At 34.1% G+C, this 18,700-nt stretch overlaps 1 protein-coding gene across 8 annotated transcripts in view; it reads right to left on the bottom strand.

Annotated features, from left to right (window-relative positions):
* NBEAL1 (neurobeachin like 1) overlaps positions 1 to 18,700 on the bottom strand; it is a 164,650-nt gene that overhangs the window by 50,535 nt on the left and 95,415 nt on the right. For 7 of the 8 annotated variants that reach the window (XM_045855797.1, XM_045855829.1, XM_045855803.1 and 4 more), the window contains 8 exons: positions 15,194 to 15,499; positions 14,959 to 15,108; positions 12,921 to 13,078; positions 6,784 to 6,908; positions 5,762 to 5,888; positions 2,912 to 3,060; positions 2,169 to 2,302; positions 142 to 243 (listed from right to left, as the gene is read on the bottom strand). In XM_045855797.1, the coding sequence (XP_045711753.1) occupies positions 142 to 243; positions 2,169 to 2,302; positions 2,912 to 3,060; positions 5,762 to 5,888; positions 6,784 to 6,908; positions 12,921 to 13,078; positions 14,959 to 15,108; positions 15,194 to 15,499 (1,251 nt within the window). The remainder of the gene's footprint in view (positions 1 to 141; positions 244 to 2,168; positions 2,303 to 2,911; positions 3,061 to 5,761; positions 5,889 to 6,783; positions 6,909 to 12,920; positions 13,079 to 14,958; positions 15,109 to 15,193; positions 15,500 to 18,700) is intronic. The other variant, XM_045855808.1, reaches the window with a different exon arrangement.

An 18,700-nucleotide genomic window follows, 5' to 3' on the forward strand; every position in this document is an offset into this window, starting at 1 on the left:
GGAAACAAAGATTCAAAGTATCAATCTGACTGGAAGAATAGCAGTTGTAATAATCAAAATAATCAGGAGAAAGTTTTATCTTTAAGCAAAACTCTGAGATATAAAGTGAACACCAAAACAGTGACTGTTAAAATCTCCTACCTGAGTCAATCCTGATGCTTTGAATAACTCCTGTGGTGATCTGGTTCCATAACTATTTGGAGAGTGAAATGACAACAGCCTGCTATATACTTTGTTTCTAACCTATAAAAAAACAGCATTTCATAGTTTAAAAATTGATCAAGACAAACAAGGATTATGGCTTTTATAATAGCTTTATTGAGATAATTCCAATACCATAAAATTCACCATTTAAGTATACAAAATTCAGTGGGCTTTTCTGTGTATTCTCAGTTGTGCAACCATCAACATCATCTAAGTCTGAAACCTTTTCATCCTCCCCAGGGGCAGCTTTACCCACTATGGCTCCCCAATTCCCACTCTCCCATCCCCTAACAACCACCAATCTGTTTTCTCTCGCTATGGATTTGCCTCCACTGGACATCTCATATCTCAAATAAACAGAGGATTATGGTTTTAACTTCTCTATGATACTAGGCTCAGTGAAGTCAATACATGTATTTTCTGAGAAAGTTATAATGTATAATGGAATGATCATCAAACACTGAATCAGAAAACTAATTCAAGTCTACTGCAAATTTAGTTGCCACTTACTAATCATCTTGGAAAATCAATTTATTTACTAAGTCTCACTTGTACATTAAGCATAATAATCTCTACTCTTAATAAATTTGTAAATTATTCAGGGCTATACAAATATAAAGTAATAAAATTTGTCTTTGAACTAAGTGTGTTCATCTATAAAAAAGGAATAATGAAATTTTCTGTATCTAATCTGAAGGCTGTTATGAAGATTAGATACTATATACAAATGTGCTTTAAAACTATAAAATTATACAAATATATAGTATTCAATAGGAACACACTTGGTATAATTAGATGATACAGCTTTCTAATAAATACATGCTTTGTTTTTCCCTATAAGGGAAAATTGATTTTTAAAGATTTTATTTATTTATTTTTAGAGAGAGGGGAATGGAAGGAAAAAGAATGGGAGAGAAACATCAATGTGCGGTTGCCTCTCGTGTGCACCCTATTGGACACCTGGCCTGCAACCCAGGCATGTGCCCTGACTGAGAATTGAACCGGCGACCCTTTGTCACAGGCCAGCACTCAATTCACTGAGCCACACCAGTCAGGGCAAACAATTTTTAATAGTAGACTTTTTAATAGCAGACTTTTTTAATAGTAAAAAAGTATTCTTTTGTAAAAATAAAAAAAAATACTCTTCAAATGTCCAAATCAAATCATCTGAATAATCCTCAATCCCAGGATTGAGGATTGAAAGAACAGGAATATAGCTTTTGTGCTAATCCAGGTCACTTGAGAAGCAGATGCCAAGACAGACTTGAACATAAAATAATTTTACTAGGGGAGATGCCTGTGAAAAGGAGAGAGCGCTAAGCAAGGTAGGGACAGATGTCAGAATGTGATGGATGCAAGTATGACTCCAAGTGAATGGCAGAGGGAAGGAAGGACGGCTCACAAATAACATATGGAAGGTTACACAGCTAATGGCAGACCCAGGAACCTGGTTTCAGTGGTAATCTATTAAACTCTTACACTCTACTCCAGATGAAATAAATGCCCCAGTATTGTTGAAGTGAACCCAACCTATTCTCATAAATCCAATTATTTTATATGTATTGCATATTATGTCACAATTGGATACTGTGAGTACCTATTGGCTAACACTCAATATTCTATTACCTATCCATATATAATAACTGCAAGCAAGCAGTCTCTAAACATTCAAACATAAATTCCAACAAAATTCATATACTACTTAGCCTCCAAGTACAGGGTGGCGCAAAAAAGTAGGTTTACAATTTTAAGTACAAGAAACAAGGTTTATTATTATATTATTATGTATTATTTTCCATAGGAACTGTAAATATACTTTTGCCCAACCCTGTACCTACTTTTTTCCTATAAATATTCTGATATGATAAAAGAATAGAATTCAAAATTTCATTATAACTCACTGACTGGAAAATAATCTCAAGCCAATACTTTTGGGGCTCCCAGAAAGGTCATGTGTCACATACCTCTTTTTTAAAATTGAGAAAGTAGTTGGATTGGTCAACATGGAAAATCTCAAGGGCTGACCTCCTTAAGTTGTAACGCCGCAGGTGAATCTCTCGAATTTGAGAATGAGGCCATTTGAAATCAAAGCCTACTCCTTAAAAAAGAAGAAATCTTGTGACTACGGTACCCTATAAAGTTACTCATGCTATGCAGAAAATAACTCCTACTTAGGAAAGTAGCTAGGAAAAAAAGTAGCACATAGGAAAAAGAAATTCAATTTCTATATCAAAAACCATTTGTTAAATTTATTGGAAGTTTAAATTGTTTCTCTTTAAACTATTTAAAAATTTTATAGCTACTCTATTTCCTTTCCATTAGAATAAAGAATAATTCTAAATATTATATCATGGAAACATTTATCTCTATGTTGACATCTTAGATTTAAGCACCTTTTTATTTTCAGGTAAAGGATTAGAAGCCTACAAGAATAAGTGGACATTCAAATAAAATTAAGATTGCATTTTATAACTTAAATTTAAGCAATCCCCTCAACCAAATCTTTGAAAACACTGATAATAAAAAAAAGCATTCCTTCAGTACATTGTTGAATATAAATTTAATCCCACACTGACTTTCCATTTCTCCTTTTATATGACACATTATAATTCCACAGGCCTATCTTACTGTTTTTTTCATATTAATGACTGATAAACTGGATACTCAACTATTGAACAACAGAAATTATTCCCCCAGAACTCCTCACCATCTTCTTTTTCAATGCTGCCATCATAGAAGTAAATGTGTTGAGTAGTGATTTCTAATCTGCCAGGAATTATGTCAATTATTGTAACAAGTTCACAGTCTACTGACAACACCAATTTTTCTTTTTGATCCTGTTCTTTCTTCTCATCACTGTAAAAACAAATACCAATCAAACACCTAACAATGTATTTTGTGTAAATGGAAAAGAATATCATATTCAAATATAAATCTCATGTCTATAAAATTAATATCCAAGAGCATTTACATTATATAAAAAACATATTCCACTGCACATTAAATTACTTAAATATTGACCAGATATTCTTAATACCCAATAACTCAGTTTCAAAAAACAAAATATAGTGAATCTTTAACAATACTGGCAGAGGTCCTTTCAAACATGCAGCAATACTGGTCATGTCATTTAGTTACATTTAGGAGACATAAACTGATCCAGGGGAATATATGAATTTGTAAATGAAGTATTGCATTATTAGTGGTTTCAAAAATTATTATTACAAGTACTAATTATGATTGATTCTTAAACTGTAAAATGAGACCTTTCAAGAGCAAATCCAACTCTGCATCATAGAGCATCATCAGCATAGTGGCCCCCGACAAGAAAGGAGACAGTACTGTGCACTGCTCATCCCATACCTTATTTAAAGTGAAGTCATCTTGATTTGGATGACTGATATAATTTATATTTATTGAAAGGTGTAACTGGGGAAGTGACTTTTACTGCCGAGCATAGAAATGGAGACTTCCACCATTCACAAAATAATATTCAAGTATAACCTGCAAGCTACCTGCTTGCTGGTCCTAGATATTTCACATCTGTCTCATTTCTAGGAGAGCAGTGGCTAAGTCTAATTTTGTTCCCAATGGATTTTCATGAGGAATCTTATATTACAATCTTTAAGATAAACTTTAAAAAATTAAAAATTATCAGTGTTTTCTTAAACAGTGAAATTCCAGTATTTACTATGATGAAATGGAGAAATAAGAGACCTAAGAGTGTTAACAGTCTAAGTGTTATTACAATTTAAAACAGTTAAAATAGTAAATTTTGTTATGTGACTCTCAATTTTCAAAAACTCTATTTCAATTTTTTAAAAAGTAGCCAAAAGTGAAGGCAAAATAAAGACCTTCACAGATAACACAGACTGAGGCTATCAGAGCTTCCTTACGAGAAATACTAAATGAAGTCCTTCAGGCTGAAAAGAAATGACACCAGATGACAATGTGAATGTATACTAAGAAATAAAGCGTAGAAGTATGGTAATTATGTAGGCAAATGGAAAAAAACATATAGTTATTTAGTTTTCTCTTTTCTTCTCTTAAGTGATTTAAAGATAATTACGTATAACAGTAACTACAAAACTGTACTGTTGGGCTTAAAATATATAAAGTTCTAACGTTTATGATATTAGCATAAAGGAGAGATGAAGAAATGAAAATATATTTGCTTAGAAGAAGTTTTTAAACTACAAAGCCAAAATTAGACATACAAGGTCTATCCAGAAAAAGTCCAACCATTGTTAATATAACAAGAACAGTTTGCAAGACATTGATGTAACCTCCTTGGCAGCCAAGGAGAGTGGACTAGAATGTGCATGTGTGAACAATGACTACTTTACTGTACTAGTCAGTGGGGGCAGTAGATGCCATCGAGTGAGAATGTGTATTGTGTGGCCAACACATTCAAAATGAGCAAGTAGAGCAACAAATCTGCATCAAATTTTGCATTAAGCTTGAATATTCCTCCATGGAAACTATTCAGATGATTCTGAAGACTGCAGCTATAGGCAACTGGTAATTGGCAGCTTCATCACGACAATAGAAGGGCTCATGCATCATGTCTCAGGTGGAGTTTTTTGGTGAAACATCAAATCACCCAGGTGACTCAGTCCCCCTACAGCCCAGATTTGGCACCCTGTGACTTCTGGCTTTTCCCAAAACTGAAATCACCTTTGAAAGGGAAGAGATTTCAGACCATCGATGAGATTCAAAAAAATACAACAAGGCAGCTGATAGAGTTTGGGAGAACTGTGTGAGGTCCCAAGGTGTCTGCTTTGAAGGGGGCTGAGGTGTTATTATCCTACATACAATGTCTTTTGTATCTTGTATCTATCTTCTCCAGTAAATGTCTATATTTTCCATATTACATGGTCAGATACTTTCTGGATAGACCTCACATATCTAAGGCTACTCAAATTATATATTTCTTCCTGAGTGAGGTTTGCTCATTTGTATCTTTTAAGAATTTATCCATTTCATATAAGATCTCAAATTTATTGGCATAAAGTTATTATTAGTATTTCTTTTTAATAATTTTAATATTTGTAGCATTATCTTCTCTTTCATTCCTGCTACTGGTAATTTATGTTGTTTTTCTTTCTCTACTAACCTGTCTGGCTAGAGATTTATTGTTCTGTTATCTGTTTTTTTTAATAACTAGCTTTAGATTTCTTTTTTGCTTGTTTTTGTTTTTCAGGAATTTCTGCTTTTATCTTTATAATTTCTACTTTTTGGTTAAGAGTTGCATTTTATGCTATACATCATAAATGTGATGTTATGGTCTTACTATCATTCAAATCAAATACTTTCTAAATTCAAGGTCATGCCAGTTCTAAGAAGCCTTCCTCAATGATCTCAGTTGGTCATGCCAGTTCTAAGAAGCCTTCCTCAATGATCTCAGTTAACACTGATACACTCCTAATAGCTGATACAGCATTAACTGTTAGACCCTGGAAATGCATTAAAATTTCAAGCAAGTGTCTTCCTCAAATTGACAATCCTATATGTCAGAACAAAATAATTTTAAATTCTTTCAAGTACATATACATACATATTTACTCTGGCCGTTATTTCCTCTTCAGAAAGGTCTAACTTATCTTCTTCCATATCACTCACTTTTACTTGTTTCACTACTTCCAAAAGCAATGAATCACTGGAAGGCTGTGAGTGTTGGACACCTGTTTAAAAACAAAATATTTATTAAACGCAAAGTAAAAAAATCATACCTCTTTTGTAATTTCTGACTGTTAATTACATGATAATGTGTTACATGATAAAGAAGGTACTTAGCTCTCTTCATTTTATGGCATCAATTCTACTGACCAACATATTAGTGCAACTTTTAAAAAAATTAAAAGCTAGTACTAATTTCACCTGTAACTTAGTCACTGAACCCAAGGGAACACAATGTCCATTGGAACACAGGTGGCTATGTATTGTAACTTCAATTTAGTGTACACATAACTAACTAGCCAATCACTCTTTAACAATCAATATTTTGAGGTTTTTACAGACCTCTCTTCATAAAAGGGAGAAACACCAGGTCAGATGGCTAGAAAACAATGGCTTCCTAAAGAATTGTAGAAATTCTTTCAAATCTGCTTTGAATCACTGCTAGGCTATGTATTTTAAAGCACTTTCTCCTATAAAAAAGACATTGCCCCCCCCCAAGATACTAAGTGTCTTGAATTCTGTAAGAACACACTGTAAAAGAAAGGCCTAGAGTTACTGAGAATTCTAGATATATTTAACCTCAGTCTCAGTCTTGGTAAGCAGAACTAAGGGGAAAGGACTATTGTTTCACTGTACCATAATGAATATTAGACACAACACATTTCACACAAATGATAGCATAATTTTATGGTTTTAAATTATGTTGTTTGAAAAATTACAATTAATTGAAACAGAAAGCCAAAGTAGGTTTAAAACATTTAACATATACAAAAATTTAAATATCAATTCTAAAATGTCACCCTTCCTTCATGAATAAATAATTTTGAAACAATAAAAACAACAACCAACCCCATCAACACCCTTATTATATCCCACAAATACATAGCCATTAGAACTCACCTAGATTATCTCTCAAAGCACTAGCTTCCTCATGGGTTTTGAAGTTATAGTTTGGTACCAACTTAAGTCTCATACGGGAATAGTTTTCTACATTAGCTAGCTTCCAGTGAATTGCATTTTGTTTCCTATGAATATTCATAAGTAAAAAAATACAATTATTTAGCTTAAAGTTGCAAAGATTGACATAGAATAAGAACGTATCAGGTATTTTACATGTGTTTAAAATCGTTTTATAAAAATTCACATTCTTTAACTAACTTGACTCAAAAACAATTCTGAGACAAAACCAATGCGAGTATGCACAGCTACAATTTATACATGAGGTCTCTAAGACAGGCTAATTTTTTTTTCCTAAAAGGCCATGTGGTTTATAGGTAGCAGAAATAAGATCTGAACATAAATCTTCAGATGTATAATTTGACATCTTCTAACTCTTTCACTGTTATATGGAAGTTTTTAACTAGCTATACAAGTTTATTCCAAATACAGTTTTCAAAATGAAGTAATTTTATTATAAACAAAGATAACATAATTGCAAATGAATCGAAGATCTAAGAGTTAAAACTCTTAGAAAAAAAGATGGGATAAATCTTTAAGACCTTAGAATTGGGAATGCTTTCTAAGATATGACATCAAAAACACAAGCAACAAAAGAAAGAAATAGACATACTGGACTCTAAAATTCAATACTTTTGTGCACTAAAGGCAGCTATCAAGAAAGTGAAAAGACAGCCTATGTAATATTTACAAATAATGCATCGAATGAGGGTCTATTATTGAGAATATAAAGAGAACTCTTACAACTCAAGCACAAAAGGTCAAACAATCCAATATAAAAATAGGCAAAGGACTTGAACATAGATTTCTCCAAAGAAGACACAACTGGCCAACAACTACACGAAAAGATGCTCAGTGTCATTAGTCACTAAGTGAATGTAACAACATCAAGAGATATCACTTCACATCCACCAGGATGGTCATAATTAAAAAATCAGAAAATGACAAGTACTAGTAAAGTGGTAGAGAATTGGAATCCTCAAGTATTGCTAATGGAAATGCAAAATGGTGCAGCTACTGTGAAAAAAAGCCTGGCAATTCCTCAGTAAGTTAATCATAGAGTGATCATATGACCCAACAAATCTGCTCATAGGTATAAACCCAACAGGATCAAAAACAGGCATTGAAACAAACACTTGTTTACAAATGTCCTGTTGTTTACAAGGAACACAACTCATTAACTGATGAATCGACAAAATGTGGTATACCATACAATGGAATATCATTTGGCTATAAAAAAGAGAGGTACTGATACAAAGTACAATATAATGAAAACATTATGCTAAGTGAAAGAACCCAGACACAAAAGGTCACATATTATATGATTTCATTCATATAAAATATCCAGAACAGGCAAATTCATGGTCAGAAAGCAGATTGATGGTTGCGTGGGGCTGGGGGAAGGGATAATAGGCAGTGACTGCTTCAAGGGTCCAGGGTTTCTTTTTGATGTGATGAAAATATTCTAAAGCTGGACAGTGGTGATGAATATACAACATGATAAGTATACTTAATGTCACTACAGTGTACATTTTTAATAATTAAAATTTGATATGTATGTTACCACAATAAAAAAGGCTATAAAATATACACATATATCATGTAGTACAATATTTTGTGACATTACTTTGTCAAGTAAAAAAACGTAAAATATTCAAGCACAAAACATCACTAACTCTAGATAAAAGAGGCAGTGTCAGGAAGACAGAAGTAAACTGATTCAAGACAAACTATCACAGGGTAAAAGGAAAGGAAATAAATCCATGGTCAAAAATATATACATATAAAGCTCAAAAAATATCAGAGCTATAATTTACAAAATACAATCAAATAAATAAAATTAATTTATATATTTTTTTTTGTTTTTGAGGAGGGATAAAGAGTACAATAATCTTTGCTCTTAAGGAGCAGAGTTTGGAAGATATAACCTACACACAACCCACACACAATTCAGAAAACAAAGAACTCTAATGGTAGAGATAGAAACCAATTCAGGTATGTGTCTTAATTATCATTTTAATCAATGTCCCCAATTTGTATGTGACAGAACGGAGGCTCAAAATGGCTACTTCCATAAGGTCATGCAGTTTATAAACATCAGAGTGGGACTTGAACCCAGGGGCTCTGACTTCAGAAGCTCATTTGCTCTAACACTGGGGTCCTACTTTTCTCAGTCTTCTTTCTCAGGGACAAGAACTGTCATCTGCAGATAGTACGCCTGGATTTCTCCTTTCAGATTGATGCTAACTGTGGACTTCTTGCTTACTGCAAGTTTTTTTCCTGGGCTCCGCCTTACTAATAAACTTACTCCATGCTGCTAGCATCTGTCAATGAGTTGGCCTGGTTCTTTATTCTCCTGAAATCACACAGCCAGTTGATAGGCTTCTCATGGCAGCTGGAGATCCCAGTGGCTGCTGCCACAGGGACCTTCATTTTCTTATGCTAGAGCTCAGATGCAGCCCACACGTCTTCTTCTTCAGCACCAGGACCAGAGGACAGCTCCAATAAATTCTGCGCTGGGGAAATTCCACTCAATATTTCATCTGAAACTGCTCTTTCACGTACTCTAGTATAATGGTCAATTTTACATTTTTGGTTGTAAGGAAACAAAACTCAAATTGCTTATAAGCACATCAGACATATACAAGCTCTCATAACTTGCAAGTCTAGGAGTGTATTTGGTCTAGATGGATCCAGAAGCTTCAGTAATGCCACCAGGGATAAGATGGCCAGCCACAACCCAGGACTAACATTCTGTTAGCTTAGTGATCCCAAAAGACACTACTTTCTGTGACAGTACCAGCAATAAAGTCTCAGGGAAGAGTAACGGGTAGACTTGAGCCACTGGCACCTTTGCGATAAGGTGAATTGGGAGGGGCCATATCAAAGCAGTTTCCTCACAAAAAGGAAGGGCTTTAGTACCAGGAGAAGGAAATGGGGCTAGAGAGACAAAAATAACAGGGTTTCCTGTAGCTGGCATCCTCAGGGAAACTCCCACAATCCACAAATAATCCAAGGCCTGTTGTGAGATAGAGTTGTCATTCCCCTTAGTAGTACCTGAACTCAGCTTTCCAGAAGAATCAGCAAAAGTTGCAAATTATAATTCACACACCTCCTCACTGTCCCTTCCCAAAAAAACAGGGCCAGAGACATAGATGTGAACTAGCTCTGAGAATAGCCAGGGGTGCCTAAAAATACCTCATGAACAATACGCAAATAAAATCCTAACACCCAACCCAGGTTACATCTATAACCTTATCTCTACCATTGTTATAGTGCCATAGTGCTGCCTGTTCTCTAATGCATTCTCAGAATGTGTAGTAAATGAGTCTTTTTAAAGGAAAACTTAAGTGTGATAAAAAAAAGAAGCACTTCCCTTATTCTGCAAAACAAATAAGATCTTGTAATTCACCTGATCCATCTGTGAGAAATTCCTTTATGTTTCACTGTGCAAAACAGTAATTTCCTTTCTTAAATTTTATGTTTTTAATTTTTTTGTCCTTCCATCATTTTCATTCCCATTCCCCAGCCCACGTCCCCTCTGGCAATCATCAGCTTCTCCTCTATGTCTATGTATCTGTTTCTATTTTATTAATTTGTTCTGCTTGTTTTAGATTCCCGTAAGTAAAATCATCGTATTTGTCATTCTTTATATGACTTATTTCATTTAGCATAATACCCTCTAGGTTCATCCACTGTTGCTATTGGCAAGATTTCATTCTTTTACTGCTGAATAATATTCCATTACATATATATACCACATCTTCTTTATCCATTCATCTATTGATGAACATCTAGTTTGCTTCCATATTTTCAATATTACAATACCAATAATGCTGCAATGAACATACAGGTGGCACGCAATCTTTTCAAATCAATGTTTTGGGTTTTTTTTTTTTTTATAAATTCCTAAAGTAGAATTGCTGGACTGCATAGCAGCTCTATTTTTAATGTTTTTGAGGAATATCCTACCATTTTACATTGTGGCTATATTAATTTACAACCCACCAAACAGTATACAACACTTCCCTTTTCTCCACATCCTCATCGGTACTTGCTATATTTCCTTTATTGATGAGAACCACTTCAACAAGTGTAAGATGATATCTCATTGTGGTTTTAATTTGCACTTCTCCAGATCATTAGTGATACTGAGCATCTTTCATATGTCTGTTAGCCATCTGTATGCCCTCTTTGGATAAATGTCTTTTCAGGTCCTCTGCCCATTTTTTAATTGGAGTATCTGGGGGTTTTGGTGTTAAATTGTATGAGTTCCTTATGTATTTTAAATACTGTGTATTTAAAACAATATACAAATTCAATGTAATCCCTATTAAATACCAGCCATGGCTAGTATGGTTCAGTGGATTGAGTGCCGGCCTGCAAACCAAAGAGCTGCCACTTCGATTGCCAGCCTGGACATAGGCCTGGTCTCGGGCAAGGTCCCCAGATGGGGGCATATGAGAGGCAACTATACATTGATGTTTCTCTCCCTCTCTTTCTCCCTTCCTTCCCTTCTCTCTTAAAAAAACAAAAACAAAAACAAAAAAACAATGGCATTCTTCTCAGAATCAGAACAAATCCTAAAATTTATATGAAACCACAATACCACAAATAGTGAAAGAAATTTTCCCTAATTTTCACTCTCCTTGATTTCAAACTATATTATAAAACTACAATAACAAACAGTATAGTACTGATGTAAAAAGATATATGGATCAAGGGAATAGAATAAAGAGCCCAGAAGTTAATTTTCACTTATACAGTCAACCTAGGACAAAGGAGGCAAGAATATACAATGGGGACAGTTTGTTCAGTAAGTAGTGTTGCGAAAGCTGGGCAGATACATGCAAAAAAAATGAAACTGGACCACTTTCTTACACCATATGCAAAAATAAATTCTAAATGTATTAAAGACTTAAATATAAGAGCTGAAACCATAAAACTCCTAGAAAAAATCACAAGCAATAACCTCTTTGACATTGCTCTTAGCAATATCTTTTTGGATGCATCTCCTCAGGCAAGGGAAACAAATGCAAAAACAAACAAATGGTATTATCACAAACTAAAGTTCTGGGAAGCTTAAGAAACCAACAAAACAAAAAGACCACCTACTTAATGGAGAGAAGATATTCGCAAATGATACATCTGATACGTGATTAATATCCAAAATATGTAAGAAACTCAGTCTCTATTTTAACTTGGATTCTGAAATTCATACACTTTCTAATATTCATTATGCAGCCAATGAGTATGTGACTTGTGACTGTAATCACTGCCAGCAATTTCTTTGCTCCATTTTTTTTGTTTTCCAAAGGTTATCAATGATAACAGTTGAGTGTGTTTGTTTTTGGTCTTAATCTCTGTATTTTACATACCTTGATGATACCCCATAGCTTTTGAATCTTTTTAAAATTTAATATGACTGCATTAACATTTTCTAGGGCTTTAAAAGCTGTAAGCCTAATTCTAATGCATGCATCATATTCCAGAGAAAGGACATATAACTTCATAATTCATTTTTTAAAGAAATAAGTGTATGTACCCTTCTCCGATTTCCTACATTCTTTTATTTATATATTTATTTTTAAAAAGATTTTTATTTATTTATTTTTAGAGAGGGAAGGGAGGGAGAAAAGAGAGAGAGAGAAACATCAATGTGCGGTTGCTGGGGGTTATGGCCTGCAACCCAGGCATGTGCCCTGACTGGAAATCGAACCTGCGATGCTTTGGTTCGCAGCCCGCACTCAATCCACAGAGCTACACCAGTCAGGGCCATTCTTTCATTTTTAATTTTTATTTATTGATTTGAGAGAGAGAGAAAAACATCTATTTGTTCTTCCACTTATTTATGCGTCCATTGGTTGTTTCTTGTATGTGCTCTACATGCTGTGACTGGGAATCGAACCCTCAGCTTTAGCCTATCAGGGTGATGCTCTAACCAACTGAACAACCTGGCCAGGGCTCCCTCGTTTTTAAAATTAAAAATCATATAAATTGGATTGGAGAAGCCATTGGCTTAAAAAGTTCTAGACTAGAACTAAAGCGCAAAGGTTATTTAATAAATGATATACTCATACCTTTCAGCCCAAGGTCCTCTTTCACATGTAAGATAGACCTGTATTGCCTTCCAGCGTCTCAGAATGGCTAACTGTTGACCGCTAAGTTGTTTAAGCATATTATTATACCTCAAATTCTCTTGGCGTGCTTTTCGATTAAATGGCTCTACAAAAAATTTCTAAAAAAGAAGCAATAAATAATACCACTGAATCATATTTTACAGGTAAATTTCAATGCCATAACTTAAAAAAAAAAAAGACCCAATAAAATCATACAGTGAAAGAAAGAAGCTGGTAATCAACAGGATTTTTGCTCTACTAGAATCATTTTCTTTAATGAAGCACAATACGATTCTAGCCGTAGTGCATTTATTTATTTATTTATTTATTTATTTAAATTTAATAACTAACCAACAAAGACTTTTGGTCTGTTTCATCAGTATTTTATAGTTTTTAGCATACCAATCAAGTACATATCTTGTTAAATTGATGTCTAAATATTTCATTTTTTAAAGATACTCTAAATAGTATTTTTTTAAATTTCAGATTCCAATTTTTCATTGCTTAACATGCAGAAATATGATTAAATTTTGTGTACTGATCTTGAGTACTGCAATCTTGCTAAATTCAATAGGAAATAGGAAATTTTTGGTAAGATTCCTTAGAAATGTCTATATAGATAATCATGTTGTCTGCAAATAATTTTATTTTTTCCTCCCTAATGTAAATGTCTTTTATTTCTTTTTCTGTTCTTATTGCATTTGCTAGGACTTATAGAACAATAGTAACTGGGACTGGTGAGAGCAGACATTCCTGCCTAGTTCTCTACCTTCGCTATTCTACAGGAAAGCACTGTTTTATACCTTTAAATACCAAGTTCACTGTAGGATTTTTGTAGAGATTCACTTCTATTTCTGGTTTGCTGAGAGCTTTGATCATAAATGGATGTTGAATTTTGTCAAATATTTTTCTCTATTAATATGATCATTATTTTTTAATTGATAAGTTTACTAATGTGGCCCATTATATATATTATCAAGTGTTGAATCAGCCTTGCGTTCCCAAGATAAACTCTACCTGGTTGTGATATATTATTTTTTCATATATTGCTAGATTTGGTTTGTACCTATGTTCCTGAGGGATCTTGGTCTGTGGTTTTCTTGCATTATTTTGCATGATTAAACACGAAGGTAGTATTGCCCTCATATAATAAATTCAAAAGTGATCTCACTTTTCTGGTTTCTGCAGAAATGGTGAGAACTTGGTGTAATTTCTCTATTAAATGTTTGATAAAATTTGCCAGTGAAACAACCTGCATCTGAAATTTGCCCTTTTGGAAGGTTTTTATTACATTAAATTCAATTTCTTTAACAGACAGAGGACTGTGCAGGTTATGTACTTATTATTGAATTAGTTTTGAAAATTTGTATTTGTCAAGAAATTGATTCATTTTATTTATGTCATTTCATAGATTGGTTTGTTGTAGTTTTTTTATTACTATGTTGACATTTGTGAAGTCAGTGGTGTTACTTCCCCTTTCATTCCAGGTACTACTAATTTTTTACTTTTGTTTTTTTGCTTTGTCAATCTAGCTAGAAACTTATCAATTTTACTGATATTCTGAATAACTAGATTTTGGTTTCACTGATTTTTCTCTATTGTTTTTCTGCTTCCAATTTCACTGATTTAGAAACTAAGTTAGATTACTTTCTTTTTTCTAGTTTATTCAGGTGAAACAAATTATTGATTTGAGGCCTTTTTCTTTCCTAATATAAATATTTCATGCTATATATTTCCTTCTAAGCATTTACTTATACCCAGACTCCTTAGAGAAACCTATCAGCTTAATAGACTTCTTATATAATCAGAATATATAGAACATTTTGATATTAAAGTTTTAATTTTTATTAATCAAAGCTTTTCTTTCAATCCTGAATATTTTCAGTCAGAAATACTGTTTGTTTTCAAAGTTCAGACTTGTTATTACTCTCACTTGAATATTAAATGCTTGAAATCAACATAAAAAAATTAGATACCTAAAGCACTTAACAATTTTTACCTGGAACTTGAGTTTGCTTTCTCCTCCTTCCCGGTCTCTTTTATGCATATTCACCATTAAGGCTTCGTAACAATTCTTCCAATAAAGTGCCATGTTCTCATGATCATCATAAAATGTATGGGTTTCATACTGCTTCATATAAGGTATAATCTTATAAAAATACATATACAAAATTTAATATATACTTCTATAAAATAACAGTAGAAAAATCTCACTCAAAAAATATAAAACTTACATATTTTTCAATGTAAACTTGCCATTCATTTGAACTGCAATATTCTTGAAAATCTTCAAAAAATGAAGAACTACCATTGGTAAAAGGTAAAGAAGGCAGGTGCAAGTTCATGAAGAGAAGTTCATAAATTTTGGAAACCAGGGTACGGACAAGGGGAATCAGAAATGAGTAAATTTCCGTCTGTTCCTTGATGGATTGACTTAGAACATGTTCTAGCTTCCCTAAAATATAACACGCTTCTTCCTGATTTTCAATCACTTTGGTCTGCAAAAGTGTGTTTAGCTTAGCCGATGCCATTGCACAAACCTGGGGGAAAATAGGTAAGAAAGAGCAGAATAAAGTAGACGCTTAGGGATAGCAAAAGTTTTCTTTTACTCTGCTTGAAGTTTAAGAAATTATAAATGTACCACATTTAATTTGGAATATACAGTAAGGTTGTGGTACATAATTAATCACCCAACATCCATTCTACTCCTCTTAAAGTCTGCAAGGATAGAGTGATGATGCCATCTCTAATTCTAACAATAGGTCCTGAAGGTCAAAATCCAAACAGAATATCCAACCCCTAGCTCCAGTGATTAGTTCATTCAATTCATACCATTGTCTGTCACAAAGATTCATTCAGGGATAGGCTTATCAGCGCAAATTCAGAACTTTTACATAATAACTGTTAAGGAATGCGAAGGGTCTCAGAATTCATCTCACCTGCAAGCTAAAAAGTTAGCCTACCACAGTTTCATAGATACTGGCAGAAGACATTACAATCCTGGGTTGAAAACAAAGATCTACAGTATTAGCAATAGCCAGAATATCAGTCTTTACGTCGGTCCCCATACTGCAATTCCCATGGTGAAAGATAAACAGGACTAGATGATGCCTGCACACACAGTGGTTGCATTATAGGAGAGGAACCCTGAGCACAGAGAACCCAAATCTTTTATATGGGGCAATAAGTGTGCCTACACTTTGCCTGGGAGGGAGGCAGTATCTTTACTATGCTGGAGAGTCAACAAACCTGCCTTTTGCCCTGGAAGGAAGGCATGATCTGTGTCTTCCAAAGTTGTGCACTATACATGCACCCTCAGAAAGACCACACAAAGCATCCAGCACCTCTATTCATAAGATATGCAGAGATCCATGAAGAACTGTCTTATCAACAGTGACTGTAGGAAGGAGGACTCTCCTTCTCTGGATATGAATAAGGCAGCATGTAGCCCCCACAGCTGTTGGCAGTCATTTTGTGACAATAAGAGCAGCCAAGTTTAAGACAACTTGAGACAGGTTGGAGAGCAGTGCTGCAAGAACAGCAAATAAATGTAACTGGAGCCTTGATTGCATCATGCCTTAAACTCATCTTACCTATAAAATTTTCAATTATATGAGCCAATGAGTCTTAAGAAGTCAGTTGAACTTGATGCTTCTGTTACCTAGAATCAAAGCATTCTGATACATAAAGAACACGTACACAGGAGACCAAGTCCTTGATCAGAAATCTAATTATCCTTGAAGTTCCCAAGGAAAATATATATACCGGGTACAAATCCATGCAAAGGAATACTCTATTTACTATTAAACTTTGACCTTAAACCTCAAAATAGAAAGGTAAATGAGGTCACAAAGGGGACGCCTTTTGTCTACAATTAAGATCTAAGACTTAAAACCGTATCAGGACAAATGATAGAAAGTGTCTCCTTCTCCCTTAATCCTAAATCCCAATTTTGAATCTTATTACTTTAAAAATTTTAAAAAGCAAGAAAAAACTCAGGAAGTATTAAAACTTAACATCACTTCAAGAATGCATTTGTGTCCAAGCAGGCTGAAAAAAAGCAAACAGCACTGGAGGAAACAATCTCTAAGAAAGCTCAAAACACTTACTTTTCTACTTTTTACTTTAACTTCTACTAGTGAAGCTTCTCTAGCCTCCTCAGGTTTTCTCTAAATCTCTTCATTTTAATCTTTGGATCTGACTTAAGCAGATTAATTCTAATAGAGGCCAACAAATGTAAGGGGGAAAGTCACACATTTTTCCATCAACCAGAAAATGCCAGTGCTAATATTCTAGGATTTTATGCTATGTGTTTTTTAAAATACAGCTTGTATAAAAAGACTATTCAGTGCTTTGCTTTTAACTTAATATTATGGTTAATAAATGTAAGTTTATGTATTTATTTAAAAGTATGAGACTTTGAATAAGTACAAAATAATTTAGTTGACCATTGCCTTAATTTTGAATATAAACATACACTACATACATGTAATCTCCTCATCATAAAGAATACTGCCTTAAGGTCACCTGAGAAAGTACAAAAAATACGGATGCCCTACTTCCCTATTTCTTATTTAATTACTATGGGAAATGCCCTACAAAGATTTAGAAAAAGCTCCTCCATCAATGGCTGAACTAAGACAACTGGGAGAGTAGAGACCCAGACAAATTAAAGACCATATACTGCATCTAAATAGATGCAGCGTTTCTGAAGAGCCATTCAGTCTCATTTTAGAGACAAGCTGGAAATCTTGGTGTTTATGTAAAATTTACTAATACTTAACTGCTGGCAACTAGCTAATATGTATGTGTCATGCAAAAGAAGTTTGCTAGCTACATTCATTTTGCAGGCAGCTCTATCAAAACTCCTTTAAGGGAAGCGATTCCTTTCCTAGCTTTTAACATGCACAACCTCAGAGACATAATCTTTCATTTCTGAAAGAATGAAATTAACTGGTTAATGAGAAATGATTTAAATCACTGACTTCTGGTAGACAGGACCAGTCTCATCTGTAGGCGCTGCTACACTCATTTTCTTAATATATTTTATTGACTATGCTATTACAGTTGTCCCATTTTTTTCTCCCTTTTATTCCCCTCTGTCCTGTACTACCCCGCCCACCAGCATTCCCTCGCCTTAGTTCATGTCCTTGTGTTGTACAGGTAAGTTCTTTGGCTTCTCCAATACCCATACTATTCTTACCCTCCCCATATATTTTGTACCTATCACTTGTGTTTCTTATTCCCTGTACGTTTTCCCCCATTCTTCCTCCTGCACCTCCCTGATGATAACCCTCCATGTGATCTCTATTTCTGTGATTCTGTTCCTGTTCTAGTTGTTTGCTTAGTTATTTTTTTTTTTAGGTTCAGTTGTTGATAGTTGTGAGTTTGTTATCATTTTACTGCTCATATTTTTTATCTTCTTTTTCTTAGATAAGTCCCTTTAACACCTCATATAATAAGGGCTTAGTGATGGATGAAATCCTTTAACTTGAACTTATCTGGGAAGCACTTTATCTGCTCGGATAGAGTAATGTTAAATGTAGGTCCTTGCCTTTCATCACTTTGAATACTTTCTAGCCCCATCTTGCCTGCAAGGTTTCTTTTGAGAAAACAGCTTATAGTCTAAAGGAACTTCTTTGTAGGTAACTGTCTCCTTTTCTCTTGAGGCTTTTAAGAGTCTCTCCTTATCTTTAACCTTGAGCAATTAAATTACGATGTGTCTTGATGTGTTCCTCTTT

This window comes from Phyllostomus hastatus, unplaced genomic scaffold, assembly GCF_019186645.2.
Source record: "Phyllostomus hastatus isolate PE091 unplaced genomic scaffold, TTU_PhHast_1.1 phas_contig_137, whole genome shotgun sequence".
NCBI classification, from domain to species: Eukaryota; Metazoa; Chordata; class Mammalia; order Chiroptera; family Phyllostomidae; genus Phyllostomus; species Phyllostomus hastatus.